General features: G+C 44.4%; 1 protein-coding gene across 1 annotated transcript; it reads left to right on the top strand.

The window, feature by feature from the left end:
* The first annotated feature begins 820 nt into the window (after positions 1–820).
* HHLA1 (HERV-H LTR-associating 1) lies at positions 821–25066 on the top strand. The gene is made up of 16 exons (XM_043483819.1): positions 821–899; positions 1966–2025; positions 5166–5225; positions 6505–6585; positions 7083–7166; positions 7543–7626; positions 10870–10953; positions 11161–11217; positions 11323–11415; positions 14302–14565; positions 16435–16680; positions 17827–17895; positions 18227–18301; positions 21400–21556; positions 23760–23842; positions 25023–25066. Exons 1-16 carry the CDS (start codon positions 821–823, stop codon positions 25064–25066), a joined length of 1620 nt encoding a protein of 539 aa, XP_043339754.1.
* Positions 25067–27018: the final 1952 nt, after the last annotated feature.

Genomic DNA, 27018 nt, shown 5'->3' with positions numbered 1-27018 from the left:
TATAAGCAGCAGTGATGCTGTATTTGAAGGGTATTTCCCATCTATGTGCTACGTGCTGAGTCGTTTCAGTCATGTCCGACTGTTTGCGACCCTATGAACTGTAGCCCTGCAGGCTCCTCCATTTGTGGGGATTCTCCAGGCAAGAATACCAGAGTGGGTTGCCATGCCTTCCTCCAGAGGATCTTCCTAATCCCAGAACTGAACCCACATCTCTTATGTCTCCTGCTTTGGCGGGCAGGTTCTTTACCACTAGCACAACCTGGCAAGCTCATTTCCCATCTAAACAGTCAGAGAACCCAAGGAAGAGACACTGATTCTCCCTAAATATGCATTTATTTAGAGAATCTCCCACTCCGTGTTCCCAGACTTTCTGCAGTTATGCAGGACCCCATGAGCAATTCTGGTGGAAAGCTGTCAATAAAAGTGAGCATGTCACTTCCTGCCAGAGCATTTAGGAGTTGGTGTATCATCCTCCGACTCTCTCTTCCACTGCCACCGTGAGTCAATGACTAAGGTGGCATCCTTATCCCCCCTGCAGAACCACCCCAGTGCAGCAAGTATAGACTATAAACAAGAAATGAACTTTTGTGGTTGATTTCAGCCAGTGAGGTTGTGGAGTTAATGTGTTACCTCTGCATAACCTCACCTATCAGAACCACAAGTGCCTTTTATAGATTGTTGTTTCTAATGATGCCCCATGCGGTGTTCTCAATATTACTTCCCTGGTGGATATTCTGCATCAACATGGTTAGTAATTCAGCTGATTTCCTCCAAAAGTGCTTGTGTTGCTTGCTTCCAGGTGGGCCAGAGTATGGCAAACATGCCAGGCTTCCTGCTTCCTGGTCCTCTGGTGAGGCTGTGCCTGGACCTCACATGTGCCCTGTCCCTTTTCAACTCAGGTGGGTCTGGTCAAAGTCCAAGTGTCTTGGTCTATAAACTCTGTTTAGATATTCATTGTTCTTTAGAGAACTGTAGCATCCAGTGTTTCAGCCCAGAATCTTAAATGATCAAATTAATTAAAATGGCAGTAGTAAATTCCCCATTTCTGATTTTGTCCCTCGTCCCATTTATTCTGTTGCACTCGAGTCCCATCATGCTCTTCCCCTCCACAGTGACCATCCTTGTCCAAAGTATCACCTTCCCTTTGCTGGACCACCAGGAGAGCTTCCAAAACCAGCTCCCTGCTTCTTCTCTTTCTCTGGTTTCTCCATTTCCATTTCTCCTCATTCTCCCAAAAAAAGTAATCAATGACTTTCTACTGCTTCTCTTTGGGTAGCATCCTAAGTCCTTCCACACTCTACGTGATCCAGTCCACTTCCCCAGCTCCAGTTCCTACAATCCCTTGTCTCCATCCTTTCTGCTGTCTCATGTTGGCCTTCTTCCAGTCCGTAAAACAATACTCACGCCCATCTCAGACCCTGGGCTCAGGCTGTCATCTATACACTTAATACCCTCCGAGCCAGCTTTGTCTCTGCTCAAATATTCTCATCTTTCAGATTTCAGTGGATAATCATCTCCCAGGGATGGCTTTCAGATCACTGAGATTAGATCAGGCTCCCTGTTCCATGCACTCCAAATGCCCTTCAACATAACTAACGTTGTTTGAAATAATGTCCATGGGTCTTCATTTCTTTCATGTCTGCCCTCCCTACTAAACTCTAAGTTCCTTAAGGATGGACTCTGTATCTATCTGTTCTATCATACTCTCCCAGTATCTAATACACACAATGCCTATTAAAATCTAGATGTTTAATGGCGTGATTAACTATTAGAATTGCTATAGTTAATCCATAAATATTTAATGACTAAATTAGTGAATGAATGAGCCAGGTACATGTTGGATATTAAGCAAATCCACATTGTAATTTTATCATCTTTAAAAGGCTTATTTTGGATTAAATTTTCTCTGACATTATGTCTGTGTTATAATTTCTCTGAAACCTTTTTTTTTTTTTTTAACTTTAGTGTCTTCCTTTAGAGGAGAAGCTGAGAAGGAAAATGTCATGATTTTCCTACCTACAACAGGTAAATGGGCAGGTGGTCCTTCCTAGGGCAAATACAGCATGATGCTGCTCCTACAAGGGATCTAAAATCATCAGACTTTAAGAAGCAGAGATGAGAAAGGTGGTTGACAGAATCTGGGGCGGGGAGGGGAGATGGAAATAGGGTGACTGGCCAGATGTGGGATTTAGGCACATCACTTAACATTTCTGGACTTCAATTCCTCCTCCTTCAAAGGGAATGATGGATAAGATGACTTTTAAGGATGTTATAAATTTCTGGGGCTGTGCTTCCACGATACCACTTTACTCATGAAAACTTTTATTCCAGCATTTGGAAATAAACAAGTAAAGAAGGAAAAGGATGGGACTTGGCTTGGTGCAACAGGTAACTAGACCAGTCCTAAAGCCTGACTCACGCTGTAACACGATGACCCATTTTCCAGTCTCTCTGTGCCTTGGTTTTTCCATCTATAAAATGGGTACAAAGCACCTGTCCAGGGTGCGAGCGGGGCCCCGGGGCCCGGGTGGCGCCGTCCAGCTCCGCCCGCACCCCCGCCTCCTCCCTGCCCCGCCCCGGGGTGAAGCAGCGCCACGGCGCCACCCCCGCGGCGCGGGGCTCGGCCACCTGGACTCCGCGTCCATCCCCGGGGGAGGGGGAGGCCCGGGGACCTCGGGGGAGCAGGCGTCAGGGCCTTCGGGACGCGTGTGAGACGGCGGCGGGACCGCGCTCCGGCAGGGAGGTTGCGCGACGTGTGGAGACCCCTCCAGGGCTCGAGGGAGCCGGCCTGTCTCTTGGGCCTGGGGAGGAGTGGTCCCCGCGGCGGGGGCGGCGGCGCCGCGAACGCGGAGGCCTTGGGCCCCAGGAGAGCTACCAGGATCCTATCCAGGATACCACCTTGCATTTAGTCAGCTCGTCTTCTTAGACTCCTCCACGCTGTGACACTTTCTCAGTGTTCTTTATTTTGATGACCTCGATGACCTCACCATCTTTGAAAAGTACTGATCAGATAAATACCTTGGAATGAAATCACTGGGTCATATAGATGCTGTCTGTAACACTGAAGATTCCTCTTGGTGAGGCTCATTAAGAGGAAAAGCTCTCTGGCCTTTATAATAGAACAACTGTTTCCTCTGGAGAGACTGGTTTGCTTTTTATCTTATGGCTGTCCTGAGATACATGACTGATCAGTGTTCATTTTTAGTGCTGCATTTCACACAGAGAGGAAGAATGTTGGCACCCAGTTACAAGCAGTCAAAACTTTTTGACTGGAGAATTTGGTTTTATATATTCCAGAGGACCCCTTCTGGGAGGCAAAATTAGGACATTGTTGCTGCTCAAATGTGTGTAGAAGAATCTGTTCAACACGAGAGCCAAAGTCCACTGTGTAAATATGAACCCAGGTGATCATCTGTTAAGAATAGTACCTGAGATGGAGACATAAAACACCTGTTACATGGCTGATGGGTCACAGTATCATGTGCCCCACTACCTGTACACCATGTTTTGGTGAATGGAAGGCAATAACAAGTTAAAAAAATATTTTGTAAACTGAAACCAAGTAAAGGATAACTGGATAACTTGTTGGGCTTACTATCTACCACTGATAACCCTGAAGTTCTTCTGATGCAGGTGACTGATTGGGGAAAGAACTAAATTCACAATTAATTGTTACACTTATTCATTTCACAAAATTAAAATTTCTGTGGTAGAGACAGGTAAGCGTTATGAGGTTTATGCATGATTAAAAACAAGTTTACACTGAACTATTTGGTAAACTGCAAAGTTTCTTTTAAAGTTACACCTGCATTTCACTTACACTACACAAATGATTATTATTTTGGTTTTATCCCTGTTTTTCTGGTCTGTAATAGGTTAAAAAAAAAATGCAGAAGGAATGCTGACAAATGTAATTAAGAAAAGTTACCCAAGGATGGGATTTCAGTACAGGATTAATTTCAGCTGGTCTGTTGCAACCCTGTGTTTACCCTTAGGTACATACCTGGAACCAATCATGTTGTTGACCCATGGCCAACTCTAAATGAAACAGATTAACATAGTCTGCCCAAGGGTCACAGATAGACAGACCAGGGGACAACTTGCACTACCAGCTTGTCAGCACTGTTGATAGAAATTTTACAGATTCATGGGTTTTACGCCTGGTTTCCGTTATATTCCCTTGCTTTTTGCCTTTGAGCCTGGTCATGGAGCCTGATTCTGGCTATATGAACAGATAAGGGTATAAAAGACATCTCTTTGTGTTACTGTACACAGATCTGAGTGGTGGTCCACATTCTGCATGTTCTAACTGATTCCCTGCTGAGTTTTGAAGTTCTGTGACATCCAGTGACAAAAACCTCCTTATGTAACTCTTCTGGCACCTGTCCATTGGAATGTGACAGGAAAAGTCATCATTGCAACAATGGTAGTAAATGATGCAGCATGATTAAGAGGCATCTAATCCAAAACAGCTGACCTTTCAGGTCTAGGCTTTGCAGGGATGTCTCCTCCATCCTCTAGAACACCTAGAGGTGTTCCCAGCATCTTGATATTCCCTGTTTGACTCTCCTCACGTGGGATAACACGTGCGTGTCTCTTCTCCATCTAAACCACAGACAACAGGCTCTGCAGACATGGAGACAGGGTCCTTTCCCATTGACTTACTGATACCAAACACCTAACGTACTGCTTGGCCCTAGGTGAATATTTATTGAAAGAATAAGGAATGAATGAACGCCTTTGGTATTTCAAGATTTCCTTTGACATTCTCTTCTTTGGCAGCATGAAATTTGCTGAGTGGGCAAGTGACTCCCTCTTCTGGAAGTATGTTCTGACTCTTTATTACCAGGGCTCAGTAGAGCAAATTTAAGCAAGTTTCTTCTGCTCTCTGAGCCTCGGTTTCCCAACCTGGTAAAGAGAAGGGGTGGATTAGACCCCCTGCATGGGAATCAGCTTGTCTATTGATTAAAATGTGCATTTCTAGAGAACGTCCAGTTCAAGGAGACTAGAACCCCAGGGCTGGGGGAGGTATTGCCGTGCATCCAGCAATGCTGACCTTCACGAAGTCAGAGGGCAGTTGTAGTATAGACCTCCGAGGCCTCTCCAGCAGCATGGGGTTGGGGTTGAAGGCTCCATTTTTCTCCTGAAGGCTTTTCTCTTCCCAGCGTCCGGCCTCAGAGAAGAAGACAGGAGAGAAAAGGAGATCGCTTTTCTTGACACTACAGGTGAGTACCACACTCACACACACCCCTCAGTGCTCCATGGGGGCCTGGACCACTGAGATCACTTCTCCTACCACTGGACCTCCCCATTCCCAACCCCCAACACCAGGGATTCCTTGGTGGCTCAGACGGTAAAGAATCCGCCTGCAATGCAGGAGACCCAGGTTCAGTCCCTGGGTTGGGAAGATCCACTGGAGAGGGAAATGGCATTGTGCTCCAGTATACTGGCCTGGAGAATTCCGTGGACAGAGGAGCCAGGTGGGCTACAGTCCATGGGGTTGCAAAGAGTCAGAGACAATTCTAGTGAGCAACTAACACTTTCACTTTCACTTCCCGATCCCCACAGCAGGGCTGCAACTTCTCTCCAGTCCTCAGATCGCTTTAGCACAATTATTTGAACATTAAGTAAGAGTTGAAAAAGACACTGTTTGCAAAAACATAAAAAGCAGCATTGAACACTGTTTCTACCTTGTCACATCTCTCCACTTGGCTGCACGCTACTAACATATGGGCAACTGGTGGATGGATGGATGAATGGATTTAGGTACTGATGTCCACGCTGTGTACAGTGCAAAGTTGCTTTCAGTCATGTCTGACTCTTTGTAACCCTATGGACAGTAGCCCGCCAGGTTCCTCTGTTAATGGGACTCTCCTGGCAAGAATACTGGAGTGGGTTGCCTTTGCCTTCTCCAGGGGATCTTCCCATCCTAGGGGTCGAACCCGGGTTTCTTAGTCTCCTGTATTGGCAGGCAGATTCTTTACCACTAGCGCCACCTGGGAAGCCACTGATGTCTGGACACTATTAAGTCTGAATTTCTGAGGACGGAATTCAAGCATCAGAATTCTGGAATTGAAAACAAAGTCTTTCTGGCGAGGCAAATGGTCAGCCAGGATCTGAGCCTCTCTGTTAGACAATGTCATTATTTGTATTATATAGAACTTTGAGAACTCCTGGAATTTCCTGGAGCTGATACATTACATACAAGCATCCCCTGCCAATCTCTACTCTTTCCACTTGCAGAGGTACACTATTCCCTAAAATAAGTGTTCCTTGTGTTTCACCCAAACTTCTCCTTTCTACTCTTGCTTGTCACTATGTATGTCATTAGCTGTCACCTCCTGAGGACAGGAACTGCCTTTTACCTTTCAAATCCTTGTGCCCAACACAGAGTGTGAGTTCATGTCCAAACAGGAGGCGCATCTGCCTGAATGCTGGAAATGAGGAACTTTTTCTGTTGCCAAGAAAGGCCTGCTGGTGACATTATCTTTGAATCTCTTTCAGAACTGCCTGCAAGGTCAGTCGATCTGTCTGCACTTAACCTCACAGAGCTGGTGAATGGGATGCTGAATAGAGCTTTAAAAGGTAACCATTTTTTTTCTTTTTTAAGCACAATCCAGGTTCATTTTTGTCTTGCTCCTGCTTCACTTCTGGACTCTCCATGACCCGGGCAAGACCCACCCTGTTTCTGCGTATCTCAACTCCCTTGTGTTCTGAGTGGAGGATGTGTGTCCTACTTAACTCATGATGAGATCGAAACCATCCAAATGAAGTAGGAGGCCTGCCAGCATTTTGAGAGCAAGATGAGTTCCAAACACAGCACCCGTGTAGTCATCTCTAATCATAGCTATACTGTGAGAGAATTGCCAGTTTAAAGATCCATCAAGAAATATAGTCAAGGGACATGTATTTTTGCATTTGGAGGTTTGCTTTGCTTTGATTTTTATTATTTTCCGTGTTTATCATTTTATTTTTATTTGTTCATTGTGTTATTAACCTCTATGATTGGTTTAGTAATTTCTACTACTGTTCAATATTGTTGGTGGGCATTTGCTCTTTCTTTATCTCGGTATCTTTCGCAGATAGCAAGAACTTCTTCTCCTTGTTGAGTGTCACTTCCTACAGTTCATTTGCCTTCCACAAGTTTTCTGTGGCCATTTATAACAGTAAGTACTGCCAGCTCTTCTTTTATTTTTAATTTATTTTATTGAAGTATAATTGATTTACAGTGTTGTGTTAATTTCTGCTATATAGCTAAATGATTCAGAGATATATGCATATGTGTATATATACATTCTTTTTCATATTCTTTTCCAATTATGATTTATCACAGGATATTGAATATAGTTCCTTGTGCTGTACAGTAAGATCTTGTTGTTTATCCATTCCATATTAACGGTTTGCATCTGCCAATCCCAAGTCCCGATTCATCCTTCCCTTCTGCCCTCCCCAAACTCTCTCTGGTGGTGAGAGTGGTAAGTGATGGACAGACAGGGCCAGGCTACAGGTCAGGGCTGCTGTGTACTGCGTGTCTCTTCACAGTTTCCAACCTGAAGACTGTGGATCCAGCCAACTTCCCCACGCGGTACTGCTACTGCTTAAACAACCGAACCAACGATTTGTCAGGTTGGTACAACTCACCATGAGGCTTGCAACTGATTTTGCTTGTGCCCTTTTAGATAAGGAGAATTTTTTTTTCTCCTCAGACTAAAATAAGAAAATGCAATGATATCTATTATGCTTAAATACGTGCACATTCATTATCCCAGAAATTTCTTTTCTTGGTTTTCTACCAAGAAATAGTTCTATCTGTGCAGAGGGGCGAGAACAAATGTATCATTGTTTAAGAGCAAAATCTGAGAATGATCTAAACACCCATCATCAGGAAAATGGTGGAATAGTCTGCTGTGTAATTAGATCTTGGAAAGCAGCCATAGACAGTACATAAATATGTACATGTGACCAGATTTGGTCTGTGTATGGAAATATTTTCATGACATTTTCAATTAGAAGAAGGAACTTGCAAAATAAATAACTTGAGTAAAATAGCACTGATGAAAAAATATATGCCTATCTGAACACCGGGTGGGTGATTACCTCCAAAAAGAAGATTAGAGTCTGGGTATGAAATAGAAGAGTGTTGATTAAGGGAACCTGATATTGTCTGATTTTTTTTTTTTTCAAAGACAGTATATTCATGTATCTGCCATGTTTTCTATGATGTTTTATAATCTTATTTAAACTAATCAGCAGGTCTTAAAAAACATTCCATTCCAATGAATATAAATATGCATTATCCTTCATATGAATTCATAATGTTCATTGAAAAAATATACTGTAATTTATTTAATTTATCTCCTCCTGATGTGAACCTTTTTTTTGCCATTCTCAACAGTGCTGTGATGAGTACCTGAGTACTATCACTTGGACTATTTGTCCAATTACCCCTATAGGATAAAGTCTTCAAGATAGAATTGTTGTCTGACAGGAAGGGGGACTTGTGATGGTTCACATCACTAAACATTCCTCTAGAAATCTTGCATAAGTTTACACTCTTACCAATAGTGTTTGAAAGTGTGAGCTTTTCCTCACCCTGGTCAACACTGAGTACTGAGACGTTCGTAAGTCATTACCAATTAGATAGACAGAAAGGAACTTTCCTCTACTTCCTATTATATATGAAAGTAGTTGAAATCATTCATCTACGTGTTGTTAATCAATTAGATAATGCACATTTTCACCAAAACAAAGAATGTCTTCAAGACAGTGATAACTGATTTTCTTCCAAGCTGAGGACCCGACTTGGGAGCAGCTCTAAAGGGAGAGTTAACAAATACATTGAGTAAGCAATGTGTATGAGCAGTGGTAGAAATCTTCAGAACTGGGGCTTTAGCACAAGGCAGCCCTCAGCTCGAATTCAAGCCCTGCCACATACTCTAAGACCTTGGGAAATTTCCTCATCTCTCTGAAGCTTGCACAGAACTTGAACTCCATCCTTGGTGTCTGGGCTCCAAAGCCATGCTCATAGCTTCTATGTGATATTAATGTTGTTGTTCAGTCACCAAGTGGTGTCTTACTCTCATGACCCAACGGACTGTAGCATGCCGGGCTTCCCTGTCTTTCACCATCTCCTGGAATTTGCCCAAGTTCATGTCCATTGGTGATGCCAACCAACCTTCTCATTCTCTATTGCCCTCTTCTCCTTCTGCCTTCAATCTTCGCCAGCATCAGGGGCTTTTCCAATGAGTCAGCTGTTTGCATCAGGTGGCCAAAGTATCAGAGCTTTTCAGCATCAGTCCTTCCAAAGAGTACTCAGGTCGATTTCCTTTAAGATTGACTGGTTTGAGCTCCTTGCTTTCCAAGGGACTCTTGTTATGTGATGTATGTGATATTAATAGTGGACTGCAATTATGGATTGCAGTTTCTTGGTCTGTTTATGAGTCCGTCTCTCCCACTAATCTCAGCTCCTGATGGGCAGAGATGGGGTCTTACACAGTCCTCCAGTGCCTCAGTGATGTCTGCCATATGGTAGACACTCAATGAATGTTTGTTAGATGAATGAATTAATAACAATGGAGACTTGAGAAATAGAAAGAAAATAGATGGCATGAGAAATAAAATACTTCCGCTCTTCAGTTTTTACATTTACCAGTGTGACTAGGGACAGACTGGTCTAAACAGACATAAAGAAGGATGCCTACCTTCTTCAGGGCCAAGTGTCCATACTGTGTAGATGCACCACCACAACACGCTCCAGGACTAACCGTGAACCCATGCGGGTGTGGTAACGACATGGCACCGAGACTCCAGCTCAGATGGGGTAGTGCCCACCTCCCGTTGGCCTCACATGCTATATACATTTCACCAGTTGTCACATTACCTTTTCATACCTCTCTGAGCTCCATATTTTCAATGCTCTGGGTTCTATATTTTCAACTCAGCTTGCCTCCAACCCCAGCTCATTACCCTATTACTGAAAACAATCATTTATACAAGGCATGATGGGAAACTATCCACGGGACCTCAGAAGTTTCTTTAAAAATTCACTGTTTGGGGCTCCTAGAATAAATACTCCTTGTTGTAGAAGCAAAACCTTGCTGGGTCCTGGAAAACGATAAATGGACAGCAGAGGAGGAGGCAGCTGTGTGCGTAGGAAGTGTATTAGGAACTTTAATCGGTCAGTGGCTCCTGCCATGTTAAGACTTGTTCAGAATGCACTCAGAGAGAGAAGATTTCATAGCTTGAAATGTGGGAAGATTGTCTCAGGCTCCTCCCATCAGACTTCTTAACATGGAGGGCAGAAGAGCTTCCTTGTTCTATTTTGTGTAGAGTTCTTGTCTCCTTTGGTAGTCTGTCATTTATAATCCACCACTAGATTTGATACCATTTTGAAAATCCGAAGTTACTTAAAATTTACACCCCATGTCTGCAGAACTGCTTCCTATCCAGTGAGTTTGGCGTTCTAAATCAATGAGATGAAATAGTGAGGTGTAAGGGAAACAAATCAGAAAAATTACTGATTTTTTTATTACTCAATACTCTGGTCTTGCACAGCTCTTTGGTACTGGCAGAGAAGGGTTTGGGTGGTGGGGGGCAGGGGGAACAGGGGTGTGGTGCAGACATGGAGGGAAATGGGAGAAGAAACGAGACTATAGTGGTAGATCCAAAGGTTTTCTGCCTGCCTAAAATTAAGACTTAAAAAGAAACTGGTAATACTAAAAATGGTTGTTAGTTTCCCTCAATACACTGAACTAAATTAAACTTGTTAAATTTACTTTGAAAAATCCACATACAATCTACTTTTCCCCTCACGGCTCTGAAACTTAAACCAAGTTTCAGAAATGTAACCTCCCTCAATCTGTCTTACAGATTTCACTGCCCTCCTGGTGGACATCATTGGAAATTCTAGCAGCTACCTCACAGAGATTTTTAAGTCAACTTCCATCCTGTCAGGTGTGCTCATCTTGAAAATGCTTGGCAAATATTGAGATTTGGCACTCACCATGGAATATGAAAAAGCAGGGCCCCTCAATAAGGAGTTAGCCTTATTTTCCTGTAACAACTGGAGCTAGAAATTTCCAACTTAATTTTCATTTCAACCAAGACTTAACAGCTTGAGACCCATTGCTAAGTCCCGCTGTGTCCTGGTCTGTCTTGCAGTGAGTCAAACGAACGAATCCGACTGCATCTTCATCTGTGTGATGACAGGAAAGTCAGGTGAGCCACCAGTCATTCTTTGACCAGCTCTCTGAGCTGAGAATTACACACAAACTCTCCAACAGGTAAGCCCAAGATTTGACCCTGTTGGTGTGGTTTCTGCAGGACGGAATCTTTCTGACTTCTGGGAGCTGGCAGAAAAGTCCCCTGTTATCAATTACACATTTACTAGCAACATATCTGGTGTTCTGGGTGAGTGCAACCCTTCTAAACTCCTACAATAGAATCTCCAGACCAGGGTCCCAGCTAGCAAGCTGAAGATTGAACGCTACCCTCACTTCATTTAGCTGTATAGTGTTAAAACCAGAGGATTTTGTCATTCAAATTTTTTTGGATTTCTAGATTTTTTTTTTTTTTTTTGCAAAGAGCTGGCACCCTGGATCCGCCCTCTCACCCCTGGCGACAAGCAAATGGAGTTGAGCTGCCAGCCCTCCCCTGTTAGGAGAGACCCCTTCTCCTCTTTTCCATCGCTCTCACGTCTCCCTGTGGCCTTGCACTTCTTTTCTCATATAAATGACCTGACTTTTGTAGGTATTTGAATTTGTGACCCTATTATAAACATTGCCAATCTGTAATACCCAGACGCCATCCAACCATCTTCTGCCCCTCCATACTCACACCTACCCATCTTCCTGCATCTTCTCTGGCACCAGGTGGCATTTTGGGTCACCTTAAAGCTTTCTCTTCTACACTTAGCTGTCATTTCTAGCAGAATAAAGTTTCTGCAATGTGGCTGATCTTCCAAGACCATTTGCGACTACTGTGATGGTCTTAGTTCAAGTTCTCATCATCTACCTTTACTACAGCAGCCTCTGAACCAGTCTCCTTTGACCCAGTCTCTTATTTCTCTGAAATGTCTATCCATTCCCAAAAGAGTGACAATATGATCGGGTTATATCTTTTTACTGCTCAGAACTCCTAGTTCAGCAGCAGAGAGTCCTAAGTCCTTAGCAAGGAGTATACATTTCTCTATCATCAAGCCCACACTCATCTACTCTCTTTACATAAATCTCTTGCTAAAACTCTATTGAAACCCCTGCTTCTTCTTGCAGATGGCATACGTCTCCACATTTTTGGGATTTTGCTGTTATCCCAGAATGGAACTTCCCTGATTTTCCATATTTCAGAATCCAATTTGTCTGTCAATGGCTAACTCAGCTACTGACTCCTCTTTCCAACAAAATAACCTAACCAAAATTAGTCTTCTTCCCTCTGTAATCCTACAGCACTCCTTTGGACTCTCTGTTACTCCAGGTTGAATCACAGATGACTTTATCTGTGTGTCTCCTCAAGGAATCACTTGAAGGCAGAGGCTGAGCCTCCTTTAGCTCCACGGTCTGCCTTCATCTTGATGTCTCGAGCTGTTCTTTGTGCACAGTAGGTTCTTCATCAGTGTTCCTTGGAGTGAAATGAAGTTTGCAATCAACTCCAATTCCACTTCACAAGGCTGCCTTGATTGGTATTTATTGTAGGTAGGGTGTGAGGGTGTGCTAAGTCGCTTCTGTCATGTCCAACTCTTTTATGACCCCATGCACTATAGCCCACCAGGCTCCTCTGTCTCTGGGATTCTCCAGGCAAGAATACTTGAGTGGGTTGCCATGCCCTCCTCCAGCGGCTCTTCCTGACTCAGGGATCAAACCCCACCCCTCTTATGTCTCCTGCATTGGCAGGCGGGTTCTTTACCACTAGTGCAACCTGGGAAGCCCCTTATTGAAGGGCATCTCTTAGCTATGGAAGTTATCAACTTGTGCTTGATAAAGAGATGCAATGGGCCATTGGTGGGTTCCTTTCAATTCTGAGGACAGATCTGAGGGTTAAGTCAATCTCACTTCTTCAGAGAGTCCTTCCATGACTTTCCACTCCCAGTCTCAATTAAGTCTCCCCTTTTGTGCTCTTTCTGTAAAATTTTCCAAACAACAGCTGCTTGGGAAGAGAGAAAGTGTGGACATGTTGACCCAAGGTTGATGTGCTTGACGGCAGTCACCTGTCTGAGTGATGGTTTGATTGGCAGGCACTCAGCCCCATGTCCCTTCGTCTGGGAGCAAGGACCAGGCTTCTGGTGCATGTGGGGGTGATGCTGAGTCCAGAAGTAAGGCAACGAGGCTGCAGGGCTGCCTTCTGAAATTGCACTGCTTGTGCCCAACACATAGTTACCTGTCAAACAGGCAACTAGGGGTGAAACCCACCTGTCTGCAGGCCAGCCTTTGTCTCTCCAGAGGATTGGACCTTATGGGCTACTGGGAGCCTGTCCTAGTCTGACATGGGGCCCCATGCCCTAAGCCACCCTTCCCCCGAGGTAGGCTTAGTGAACACTTGAGTCTCTTCCTCCTTCTCTTCACGGAGCATCCAAGGGCACTGGGGGGATCTTCCTCTGAATGAAGCCTTCCTGCTGTCTTTGTAGGGGGCTTCCCAGGTGGCTCAGTGAGTGAAGAATCCACCTGCCAATGCAGGAGATGCAGGTTTGATCTCTGGGTTGGGAAGATCCCCTGGAGGAGAGTATGGCAACCTACTCCAGTATTCTTGCCTGGAAAATCCCATGGACAGAAGAACCTGGGGGGCTACAGTCTATGGGGTCACAAAGAATCGGACACGACTGAACTGGCATGCACGCACATGCTGTCTTTGCGGGAACCTAGCTTTCAAGTGGTTTCTGCCTGAGAACCCCTAGTTCCCAGGTTTCACCTCTGGCCCCTAGTCATACCCCCAGGGCACTTGAGCAAACCTAAGCACTCTTCCAGGGATCAGAGCCATGGAGGGGCAAAGGGCTGCGAGGTGGGCGAGGACACTGCGGGAGTCAGGTTCTGTTCAGGAGACACGTCACGCGTCTGATGCTTTCGGTCTGACGGCTTGGCATTCTCTGCATGGGGCTTTTTCCTGCAGTGTTTTCAGAGCTTGATGTTTCAGCTTAGTTTCAGCTCATTCAAGGGGAAACCCTCCTCTTGGTGATGTCAGGTACTGTTCCGAGTGATTTTGAACCTCTGTATGCTGTATATTTGCCGTCCAATGATCTTCCAGTGTCGACAATTCTGTGTCCAAAATATCAGCATAGTAAAGCTGCTATTGACTGTCTCCTTAAATGTGCAGCTACCAGGGCGTCGGCCCTGACTTCACAGCTCACACCCACAAGCCAGCAAACACTACCTAGGACAAGCCCCCTACGTGGACCCCAGAGGCCTGGAGTCTCCACTCTGGGAACCTCTTCTGGGACAGACACAACGCCTCCTTCAGAGGAAGAGCAGACCTTGAACACAGACACGCTTCCTGAGCTTCGCAGCAGAGCCACAACCAAGGCCATGGCCAGAACCACGGCCACCCTGGACACGGCCTCTCCCACTCTCCCAGCCTCCGGTAGGATTTCTCACTCTTTCCTCTCCTGTCTTGTTTGCCCCCCCACCCCAGTTCCCTCTGGGCTCAGATAAATAAGTGAAATGCTTCCTTTATCCCTTCTCCACCAACCCCTTTCTTCAGCATCCCTTAAATAAGAGATGTGAACCAGTCTGGGTCTAATACATATAAGCAAAGGTGACAAATATCACTGGTATAATGTCTTTCTAATGTTTATTTTTATAACATTTTTATTTTGAAATAGTTCAACATTCACAGTTGCAAAAATAGTACAGAAGCTTCCTGGTGCACTTCATGCAAGCATCCCCCAATAATAATATCTTACATAATTGTATTATATTGTAACATCAGGTATTTTTATTTCAGCAAAGCAGTTGGGAATATCTCTCCTGAAATTCACACACTAATGAAATGAAATGAACTCAATATTTTATGGCAGGCAGGGTTAGGTTAATGTGTAGCTGGCTGGATAATGATGCCAAGAATATGTTAATGACTTGATGTCAGTGTAAAAAGCTGCTGCCAATGACCTGCTGAGAAGTTTCTTCCTTTCCTATCATGTTTGTGGACACTGATCAATGGTATTACCACTAAAAATGTAAAAGGCATGCTAATCTTATTTGGAATAAGATACAACTGAAATAACTCTTTCGTTAAAAGACAGTTATGTCTCAATGAGCTCCAACAATGGACCAGAGTCACCGGAATTCATTCATTCATTTACTTGTCAATGCGTGTATTTAATATCAGACCCCAGGCTAGCTGTTAAAAAAAACCCCACAGCTCTATCAATGTTCTCTTTCCTTCCTGAGCTCTCAGACCTGGGAGAGAGGCATAGGCAAGCAAACTGATTAGTTGTTATTCAGCTTACAAAGGGCTATTATTCTAGAGAACCCAGAGAGAGGCTCCCCTGAGAAGGATGAGAATTGATAAAAGTCAGGCAGGCAGGGAAACAAAAATGAGGAAAAGGAATCAGCTTCACCAACTAGAAAAGCTTGTAGTAATATATCTGCACCTAGACAGTTATACAAAAGAAGAAAACTTTCTGGTATAACATGAAAAAAGATGTGATTGCAGGTGGCAAGGGAAATCATAAAATACCTAGCTATCATCCTAACAGGGAAAGTGCTTAGTCTTATGTAAGAAAAACTACCTAAACCTTTAACAAGAGTAATAAAAGGATGTTTAAATAAAGTGATATATCATGTTCTGGGTGAGAAATCTGAACATTTTTAAAATGGCAACTGTTCCCAACTTAACTTATAGTGTTAAAATCCTCCCAGGAGTTTAGTTTTGTAAAAACTTGAAAAAAAATTTTTTTTGATTCCTACCATGGGAATGAGCAAGTGAAAACCATCTGACGATTTTTGTTTAAAAGATCAGCAAGAAAAGACTTCTCTTAATGACTCTTCTGTGATATTGTCAGGCTGGTGTCATCATCACCATCACCTCCGTTTTAATGGTAAAGCTAAAAAGAGTTTGGTGACTTGCCCCAAAGTTCACAGCACAGAGGAGTTGGGGGCAGAATTTACATCTCCAGGTCTCCTCACCTTAAATCTTGTAACCGTTCCACTATGCTACATAATTAGAAATGTATTTCTTAAATTTCACAGGGTCCATCATCCCCCAAACACACACTCTAGCTGACTGTTTAGTGGCCTAGGAATCTGGAGAATTTTTTTCTTAATTGGTAGTTAGGAAAACTACGTTTAGTTTGGTCCCCTTATTCCAGTTCAGGATAGAGCTGAAATCCCTGGATTATCTATATTATGTGTGCACATTGTATGTACCCTTTGATTATATGTCAGTGTCTTGTCAATTTTACATCTGAATCAAGGCAATCAAGCATGTACATGCCCTATTATTGTGCAGCTACTAGGAAGGTGGCCAGAACTCCATGGGTGACGGCCCACAGACAGGCACAGGCTTCCACTCTACCCACGCCCTGGGCTCAGGTCACCAGTGAGAAAACTTCTGGAGGGCCTCCCTGGGAGACCCCTCCCTCCTTGCCTACATCTCCTAAGGCCGAGGAGACTATGAACACAAGGAGCCTTTCCCAGCCTCCTACCGGGACAGCAGCCGCAGTTGGCACCCCATCCCAGACCAGCCCAACCTCAGGTAAGAGAGAATGCTCACTCCTACCTCCACTGTTGTTGTTTAGTTGCTGAGTCATGTCTGACTCTTTTGTGACCCCATAGACCATAGCTCGCTAGTCTCTGTCAAACTCCTCTGTCCACCTGTCCATGGGATTTCCCAGGCAAGAATACTGGAGTGGGTTGCCATTTCTTTCTCCAGGGGATCTTCTCAACCCAGGGATCAAACCTGCATCTCCTTTATTGGCAGGTGGATTCTTTACCACTGAGCCACCAGGGAAGCCCCTTACCTCTATTAATTACATATAAATGTAATGATATGTACATTAAAATGTAGTCACAATATGTGGATGGCCTGAGCTCTGAAAATTTGTTGTCTGATTCCAATTATGTGTTTGTTTATGTATTTATGTGTGTATGTGTGTGTGTGTAATAAATATACACAGAAAACAAAAAATATACCAAAATAAGTCTGAAAAGAAATCCACAACACGTTAACCTTGACTGTATCTGGGAAGCAGAGAGGATTTTGATTTTTCATCACTGCAGTGTCATGAATTTTCCATAATTTCTACTCCTGTAACCAGACAAAAGTGGTTTCTGTGCTTTGTAAAATTCTGTTTATTTATCTTTGGCTGTACTGGATCCTTGCTGCTGCTTGGGCTTTTCTCTAGTTGCATGCAGTAAGCAGGTTCATTGCAGTGGCTTCTCTTTCGTGGAGCACAGGCTCTAGGGTGTGCTCAGGCCTCAGTAGTTGCAGCTCCCGGGCTCCAGAGCTCAGGATGAGTAGTTTTGGCTCATGGGCTTGGTTGCTCTTGGCATGTGGGATCTTCCAGGATCAGGGATTGAATTCATGTCTCCTGCATTGGCAGGCAGGTTCTTTACCACTGAGCCACCAGGGAAGCCTGGTTTGTGTGTTTTTAAAATGATTTCCTCTGATCCCTGTAGCCAGAGGCCCTTCTTCTAGGCTACTGTGTTCAGTGGATTGTAGCATTCTTCACTGCTGTGCTATTTCTATTTCTTCACTGATTTCTGCATCCTCAGCCTCCTACCAGGTACCTGACTTGATAGGCAGCCGGGGATGAGCAGGGCAGGGCGGGTGGCAGGGCACCACTTCTGCTCACACAACTTAGGAAGACATTCAAGCTCACCTCTGTCTCCTCTCATCCCAGGTCCATCACCCCTGGCACACAGACTCCAAGTCCTACCAAGGCTCCAGCCCCCAAATATCCACAGGCAGGTAAGAACATGGCCTTGCAAAGAGAAACGCTATACCCTGGGTGGGAAGCGTAGTTTAGGGGCAGTGGCATGAGGCGATGGGGGTGTCTGCAGGCAGAGCAAGCTTGCTATTGTACTTTACTGATTCTAGCAGGAAGAGAGGCAGGAGAACTAAGTCTTGCTGTGCTGTGCTATTAAATCACCCTGTAATCTTGCATAAATAACTTCCTCTTTCTTGACTACAATTTCTCTATAGATTTGAGAGTTCTTTAAGATGCCATGATTCTCTGGTTGTATGTATAACCCAAGACCATTTCATTTTGACCTTTGTGAGGCCATTGTCACCTATGCAGGTGACCTCCCAGCCATGTGGCCCTTTATACCTGGAGAAGAGTCAGCCTTGATCCCAGGAACCCACCAATTTTCAAGTACGTACCAGCGCCCTGTCGCTCCTATAGCTTTTGTTTGTTTTGGATGAAGTTGTGTAGTGTAATAAAAAGAGGTTTGTTTGATGAATTCAGCTTCAGACTGCTGGGATTAAATCCTAGCTCTGCTATTTACTGGTGAGGCACCCTGCACTCAAATTCCAGAATTCAGTTTCCTCTGCTGTAAAACAAGAGTGATAATAATTATTGTGGGCACTAAAAATGTCTTTCCTCTGCAGGGTTTTGTATTGAGTAAGGTAATGTGTGTGGAAGTGATTTGGAACTGGAGAGCACCATATAACTTAATTCAAACAACTTTTATTGAATGAACGCTCATTGAGAAAGTGCTGTACGCTTTGCAAATGGAAGCCATTCTTACACTGAACATAATGTTAGCAGAAAGAGGGGAAGGAGAAAAGGATGACTCCAAATTTCAACCCCTGGGGCTTCCCTGACAGTCCACTGGTTAAGACTATGCTTTTCCAAAGCAAGGATGCAAGGGGTATGGGTTCGATCCCTGGTCAGGGAACTAAGATCCCACATGCTCCATGGTGCTGCCCCCCCCAAAAAAAGTTATATTACTATGATCATACAATATGTAACCATTAAGGCAATTATACTTCAGTTAAAAAGAAAGAAAGAAAGAACTGGGATAACTTTAACAATAAAAAGAAAAAAGAGGGACTTGCCTAGTTGTCCAGTGGCTAAGACTTCTTGTTCCCAATGCAGGTAGCTTGTGTTTGATCCTTGGTCAGGGAACTAGATCCCACATGCTGAAACTAAGGCCTGGTGCAACCAAGTAAATAAATAATTTGTTTAAAAAGACAGTTACAGTTACTTAAAGAAATTGACAATCATTATTATCAAATAAAACAACTCAAGGATTTTCATCTGAAAAAATAAAACAAAATGACCCTTAGAAGTTCTTCTGCAGCCCATGCAAACTAGAAAAACTTATATTGGTGTCATCAAGCCCTATTTTCTTTTTTTTAATTTTTAATGTTTTAATCTTATTTTTATTTCTTTTAAAACATGTTTTTTTTTAAATGTAGGCAATGCATACACATAGAATAAAACTTTTAAAATTTTTAATTGGAGTATAGTTGGTTTGCAATGTCATGTTAATCACTGCTACAAGGCAAAGTGGTTCAGTTACATACGTATATGCAATATATATATTTTGTAATATTCCTTTCCATTATGATTATCATAAGATATCAAATACAGTTGTCTATGCTATATAGTAGGTCCTTATTGTTTATCCATTTTATATATAAAAACTTACATCTGTCAAGCCCTTAAAAAAAAGAAAAATTTCTTTCTCCCAGCTGTTGAGTGCCATTAACTTCTGTTCTGTTTGAAAGGCCACCCCTGTAGGTACACTTTGTTCTTTTTTTTTTTTTTTAACTTTGGAGTATAGCAGATTAACAATATTGTCACAGTTTCAGGTGAACCGTGAAGACTCAGCCGTACATACACACGTGTCCGTTCTCCCCTAAACTCCCCTCCCACCCAGGCTGCCTCACGACACCGGGCAGTTTTCTGTACTCTACAGTAGGACCTTGTTGTTGTGTACTCCATTCTTACGGAATTCAAGAGGAAAACCTGTTCTGACCTTGCATGTGGGTTTTCAGGACTCCTGACAGAGGTTCAGAACTTGGGGTTTCTGTGGTCTAAGCTGCATTTTCCCAACTTTTGAAGGTCTGGCTCTCTCCTCTGTTTCTCTGGAGCCAGTTTGCAGAAGATAGAAATGGATATAATGTGAGTCTTTCAAAGGTGGTTGAGTTCTCAGGTCCCTCTCACTCCTGGATGCCTTTCAAGATTAGTTTCCTGAATGTTCCCGCAACATCCAGTCACATGTCAACACGGCATTATTAAATTGCTGGACGCTGCATCGTCTCCTTTTTCATATCACCTAAGATCTGCCTTGGCCCTGCTCTAAACCTGCAGTGAATGGTGAATGGGCCTTTCAGACACAAAGATTTGATTATGCTACCGTAGGAAATTACAGCCCTTTTTTCTCCAGGTTCTAAAGAAACACATGAGAGGTGCAGATGGGGGCAGTGGTCGGACTGAATTTTAGAAAACATGTTGGCTGTACCTCTCTGGATCTATCCCTGGAGAAGGAAATGGCAACCCACTCCAGTATCCTTGCCTGGAGAATTCCAAGGACAGAGGAGCCTGGCAGACTACAGTCCATGGGGTCGCAAAGAGTCGGACGTGACTTAGTGACTAAACAATAACACTCTGGGTTTATATCTGTGTCTATTGTTGTTCTTTAGTCACTAAGTCATGTCCGACTCTTTTGCAACTGCATGGACTGTAGCCCACCAGGCTCCTCTGTCCATGGGATTTCCCAGGCAAGGTTACCGGAGTGGGTTGCCATTTCATTCTCTAAGTGATCTTTCCAAACCAGGGATTGAGCCCATGTCTCCTGAATTGGCAGGTGGATTCTTTACCACTGAGCCACCTAGAAAGCCCATCTCTACCCATATTATCTACCTCTATCTAGCTCTAGCTATCCATCATCCCATCCATCTAAAGAGGAATGTAAAGTTTCTCTAGGAATTTTCAGAGACCATCAGAGACCATCTCTGATTTCCTCCAGGAATTGGTCCTTCACCTTTCTTCCTCTCTCTCCAGGATCTCTCACAGCAACTTTGATAGTCATGGTGAAGCAAGGCCATGTTTACCTGTTGGTCCAGAGCTACCTGAGACCGTGGGCAAGACAATATTCACCCAGCACAGTCCCTAACAAAGGGAAGTGAAATGAAGTGAAAGTTGCTCAGTCATGTCCGACTCTTTGCGACACCGTGGACTGTAGTCCGTGGAATTCTCCAGGCCAGAATAGTGGAGTGGGTAGCCTTTCCCTTCTCCAGGGGATCTCCCCAATCCAGGGATCAAACCCAGGCCTCCCACATTGCAGGCAGATTCTTTACCAGCTGAGCCACCAGGGAAACCCAAGAATACTGGAGTGGGTAACCTATCCCTTCTCCAGGGGATCTTTCCAACCCAGGAATCGAACTGGGGTCTCCTGCATTGCAGGGAAGATGCTTGCTAAATGCTTGTTGATGTGACTAGTCTGGGATTGCATCTTCCAGGGTGTCCTGAGCCGCTCCCTAAGGAGGGGGCTAGGACCGCTGCTCCCCTTGCACTGACAGTGCAGAAGCTCAACCCTTGTCTGATGGAGCTGTGCCGATTCTTCCAGCAATGCCTCTGCACAAGCCAGAAGAGAGAGCCTGGGATGGAGGCCAGGAGGTAACCTGAGCCACTCACTACTCTTTGCATCCAGTATTTACAGGCTTCTGACTCTGCTCGGCTTCTCTGCAGGCTCCTAGGCGGCCAGGTGTTAAGTAACTAATACACAGGTGACAGAGGTACCTTGAGGAATGCCCTCCCCAGTAGGTCTTCTGCTGCATTGTCACCTCCTTGAGAGCCAGGATGGAACCCCATTCATTTCTGGGTCCCCAGAGCCAAGGGGGGTGGCCATGCCACAGTGCAGTCAAGTGTTGTCAAGTTGACTTGCTGCATCTGCTGTTACAAATCTGCTGGAATTGTGTTGCATTGTGTTACATCTGCTGGAATAATTACAGAGGACTTTGAGTGGCCCTGAGCCCCAATGCCCTCAGTTCAGTTCAGTTCAGTCACTCAGTCATGTCTGACTCTGCAACCCCATGAACCACAGCACGCCAGGCCTCCCTGTCCATCACCAACTCCTGGAGTTTACTCAAACTCATGTCCATTGCATCAGTGATGCCATCCAACCATCTCATCTTCTGTCGTCCCCTTCTCCTCCCACCTTCAATCTTTCCCAGCATCAGGGTCTTTTCAAATGAGTCAGCCCTTCACATCAGGTGGCCAAAGTATTGGAGTTTCAGCTTCAACATCAGTCCTTCCAATGAATATTCAGAACTGATTTCCATTAGGATGGACTGGTTGGATCTCCTTGCTGTCCAAGGGACTCTCAAGAGTCTTCTCCAACACCACAGTTCAAAAACATCAATTCTTTGGTGCTCAGCTTTCTTTATAGTCCAACTCTCACATCCATACATGACCACTGGAAAAACCACAGCCTTGAGTAGACGGACCTTTGTTGACAAAGTAATGTCTCTGGTTTTTAATATGCTGTTTAGGTTGGTCATAACTTTCCTTCCAAGGAGTAAGCGTCTTTTAATTTCATGTCTGCAATCACTATCTGCAGTGATTTTGGAGCCTTAAAAAATAAAGTCAGCCACTGTTTCCACTGTTTCCCCATCTATTTCTCATGAAGTGATGGGACCAGATGCCATGATCTTAGTTTTCTGAATGTTGAGCTTTAAGCCAATGCCCTCAGCCTGGTATGATTTATTAGAAGAGAATAATTTTGTCTATTGTTTAGTCACTAAGTCGTGTCTGGCTCTTTTGCACCCCATAGACTATAGCTCACCAGGCTCTTCTGTCCAGGGATTTTCCTTCTCCAGGTAAATTGAAGGTGATAGAACCTGGGAAACCTTTACTGCCAAGCTCTACATGAGCAATAGGCTGCTCCCCAGAAGCTTCCCAGATGGCACTAGTGGTAAAGAGCCCCCCATCCCAGTTCAGGAGACATAAGAGATGCGAGTTCAACCCCTGGGTCAGGAAGATTCCCTGGAGGAGGGCATGACATCCCACTCCAGTGTTCTTGCCTGGAGAATCCCGTGGACAGAGGAGCCTGGTGGGCTACAGTCCATAGGGATGCAAAGAGTCAGACATGACTGCGGCGACTTAGCGGAGCACAGAAGGTCCTAGAATCACAGAATGACAGAGATGGAAGCGATTAGAGAATGTTCAGCCCAGCCTCCTTGTATATCAGGTGAAGGATTGACGAGGAAGCGGATTCCCAGAGTCCGGCATCGAGCCAGTGATACAACTTGCACAGAAAACGCTTCTTCCTAATGATATGTGTGACCTTTTCACTGAAGCCCTTTGAAGCAATCTCCACAGTCACCAGCCAAGAGCAGGATGTTTTCTTGCTAGGTATTGGCTGCATGGTTAACTCTAACAGCCCTGTACTCTGACCACCTCACACAAAAATAGATGAATATCACCACTGATTGATCTCTTAGGATAAATCTGGCACCGCTGGGGAACTTTGCAAATAGTATCTCCTGTCATCCGCAGGATACCCTATGAGTGAAGATTCTATTATTGTCTTTTGTTTATATATGAAAAAACTAAGGCTCCAAGAATTAAGTAATCAGCCTGAAGTCACATGTCCTGGCAAGTCCTGATGGTAGAACTAAGAATAAGTCTTTCTGACTCTAAAGTCTGAACTTTTTCCTATGAAGACTCATTCTCTACCTTTCCTCCCACAGCCTATAAGATGGAGAGAGAGAATTCTTTGTTGTGAATAATTAGCCATTATGACTTTCTTTTTTAGATGGTTCTCTTCTAATAGCCACAAAGGATAATAATTACTCTCAACTGTGATTTCAATCTTTAGGTATTGTCTTGACTACTATTCCTGGTTTCTGAAGAATGCAACATACATCTGTCAGAGGGTGAAAAGGGTGTTCCATTCACACAGTAAGTACACAACCAGACTATTTTACAAAAAATGTCTAGAACTCTGCCTAAGCACGGATCAGTAGGACGAGGTGTAACTCATCTAGCGATCATGAATCCTAGACAAAAAGACTAGAGTATTTCTGAGTTCCCTTTGCCTAACAATTTGGAAACAAAAAAAGTAGGAGTCAGCCCAGCAAAGCATTGTTTCTTTCTGTGTGATCTTGGGCAAGCTTGTTCCCCTCTCTGAGTCTCCCTGTAAGCTCTAAAGACAAAGACAAATGAAACAGGAGATAATCACCATGTAAGCACTCAAATACCTGAGCAGAACAAAGTGTGTACACATAATTCAAGAAAAAGAAGGCAGCCTGACCTGCTACAAGTGGGAGGTAGGGTACCTCTGTCCTTGTCCTCTGGCATCCTCCGAGGCCAGACATCTTCGTTTTAATTTTCACTCCTGCTGACAAAAATTGTTGATGTAGTTTGTTCTCAAAAGCAACAGTTTGGCCATTTTATTGTTCCATCTTCCTGAACTGTCTGGCCAAGGAAATCTGGCTTTCTAAAAATCATGGAACCAAGTTGAACTCTGAAAAACTTTGAAATGTAACTCAAATACAAGCCGAGTGGTCATATGGCCGTGCATTATATTACAACAGTCAAACAAAAAGCAATGCAGTCCTCCAGTCCTTCCTTGTGGCATTTATGTAACTAATTAATTAATTTATATTTGGCTGTGCGGGGTCTTCATTGCTGTGCGGGCTCTTCCCTAGTTGCAGAGAACAGGGCTACTCTCTAGGTGCGCAGGCTTCTCATTGCGGTGGCTTCTCTTGTGGATCTCGGGCTCCAGGGCATGTGGGCTTCTGCAGTTGTGGTTCTGGGTTCTAAGAACACAGGCTCAATAGCTGCTGCTCACGGGCTTAGTTGCTCTGTGGCACATGGAATCCTCCCAGACCAGGGATCGAACCCGTGTCTCCTGCATTGCCAGGCGGATTCTTTACCACTGAGCCACCAGGGAAGCCTGGAAAGCAGAGTCTTGCCTACCGGACCACCAGGGAAGTCCTTGCACGAGCTCCTTCATTCTCTGACATTGACTCTGAGCGACACCCTGTCCAGTGCACTGCCGCACCCCTCTAGGAGGAGCCTGAGCCAGAATTTATTTCTCTGTAGCATTCCCTTCTCTCTCTTCTTTTTTTTTTTCCAGCCTTAAAACAAAAGTGCCTTGAGAACATCTGCAAGTCTGTTTGAGTCTTGAAAAAACAACAGGGCCTCACAACACCCTGGGCGACCTCTGTTCACCCAGGCCCCTGGCCCATGTTGGCGGCAGTTGCAGAATTCACCCAGGCTCCAGCTCCAGATCATCAATTAATTGAATGTGGGTCTTTTTGGAAGCAGCATCTCTTTCTCTCCTGTGTCACGTACTGAAGGTAGAAGAGCACGTGTTAGTGCTCTCGTAGCCAGGGAAGTGATGCCGGCTTCCTCGCCCGCCCTAGTAGCCGTGCTCAAGGAGCTCCCACGGTGGCTGAGACTGAGGGGATGGCATGCAGGCTGTGACGCCAGCATGAACAAACCAGCCCAGGCACTGAGGCTCTCGGTACCCAGAGTGACTTAAACTTGGGCCTTCAGGAAGACGACACAAGCATAGATGAGGAAGACTGAACCCATCCTCTGGAGAGAGTCACATATGATTTCTCTGTGCTGTTTATCCGAACAATTTAATCAGACACTGTGCTATGAATCCAGATAATCCTCCAAACCTCCTGAGTGGGTGGTGACGAGGACCTTCCCTCAGGAGGAGCTGGAAAGAGTTGTTTTGTGGATGTCTTGTTTTGACTTCTCTTCTGTGCATCCCCAAGGCCACTCTCAGACTTGACGATACACTAATGGGACTCAGAAAAGTCAGAAAAGCTATTATAGTCACCTCTCCCACTGATGACAGCAAAAAGAGATTAAGGTCAGCAAAGGGAAAACGTACAGAGGGCGGAGTCCAGGCACAAGCTTCCGGCTCTCCTCTCCAAGTGGAGTCACACAGCACTGGATTCTTCCACCAACGACATATGGCAACGTGCATGGAATCTTGTCAACCAGGAAACTCACCCCAGCCACGGAATCCAGGGTTTTTACTGGGGTAACAGTCATGTGGGGACATGAGGAGCCCATATGACTGAGCTTAGGTGCTCAGGCACCAGCTCCTCCAGGGGTCAGGCTAACACTGTATGACCCAACGCCCCCGCGATAAATCACCTTGTTAGCGCAGACTACCTGGCGTGATCCAAAGTCCCAGGTATAAAAAGATACTCTTTTTAAAATCTTTTTAATTTTGTATTTGGGATATAGACGATCGACAATGTTGAGATAGTTTCAGGTGGACAATAAAGGGACTCAACCATACATATACATTGTCCACTCTCTCCCAAACTTCTCTCCCATCCAGGCTGCCACATAACATAGAGCAGAATTCCCTGTGCTACACAATAGGTCCTTGTTGGTCATCCATTTTAAATATAGCAGTGTGTACATGTCGATTCCAAACTCCCTAACTATCCATTCCCCCCATCTCCCCACCTGGTAACCATGAATTTGTTCTCTTGGTCTGTGAGTCCATTTGGAATATTACTCAGCCATTAAAAAGAAAGAGATAATGTCATTTGTGGCAACATGGATGGACCTAGAGATTCATATGGAGTGAAGAAAGTCAAATAGAGAAGGAGAAATATTGTATGACATCCTTTATATGCAGAATCTAAAAAGAAATGATACAAATATACAAAGATACTCTTATCAGGTGGTATATTTCAAAGATTTAGAGATTGTCTATTCAAGGACCAGATTTTCTTTGGAAGATGCTTGGTTTGAATGCCCTCTTGCATCAACCCTCTACTGCATACTCACACAATGAATCATCTCTCTCTTTGGATCAGATCCCCGTATACAATTTCCATGTCCATTATCCCAGTAAATGCCAAGTGTTTCTGCAGAACATTACTAAGCTCTCTCCAGTGGCCTTGCCTGGACCCCTCCATTCCTCACTGTGGAGATAGCTTCGCTCACCCGTTCACCCTGGATACTGCTGACCATCAGTTCTCCCTTCTTTATGATCTATGCCCGCCCTTCAGTGAGAAGTCACTTTTCATGTAGCATCCAAGTGGAGACAGTTCTCCCCCATCTGAAGACCCTCGAGTACTCTTGCATGACCAGTG

The sequence above is a fragment of the Cervus canadensis genome, chromosome 12, assembly GCF_019320065.1.
Source record: "Cervus canadensis isolate Bull #8, Minnesota chromosome 12, ASM1932006v1, whole genome shotgun sequence".
NCBI classification, from domain to species: domain Eukaryota; kingdom Metazoa; phylum Chordata; class Mammalia; order Artiodactyla; family Cervidae; genus Cervus; species Cervus canadensis.
The sequence above is the reverse complement of the archived record's forward strand: the minus strand, read 5'-3'. Positions and strand labels throughout refer to the sequence as shown.

Excerpts from the sequence above, each read along its gene's own strand:
- HHLA1 (XM_043483819.1), top strand. The coding sequence starts at position 821 with ATGCCAGGCTTCCTGCTTCCTGGTCCTCTGGTGAGGCTGTGCCTGGAC. Across the intron at positions 11,218-11,322 it reads TGTGATGACAGGAAAGTCAG|GACGGAATCTTTCTGACTTC; the intron begins GTGAGCCACCAG and ends TGGTTTCTGCAG. Across the intron at positions 16,681-17,826 it reads CCAGACCAGCCCAACCTCAG|GGTCCATCACCCCTGGCACA; the intron begins GTAAGAGAGAAT and ends CCTCTCATCCCA.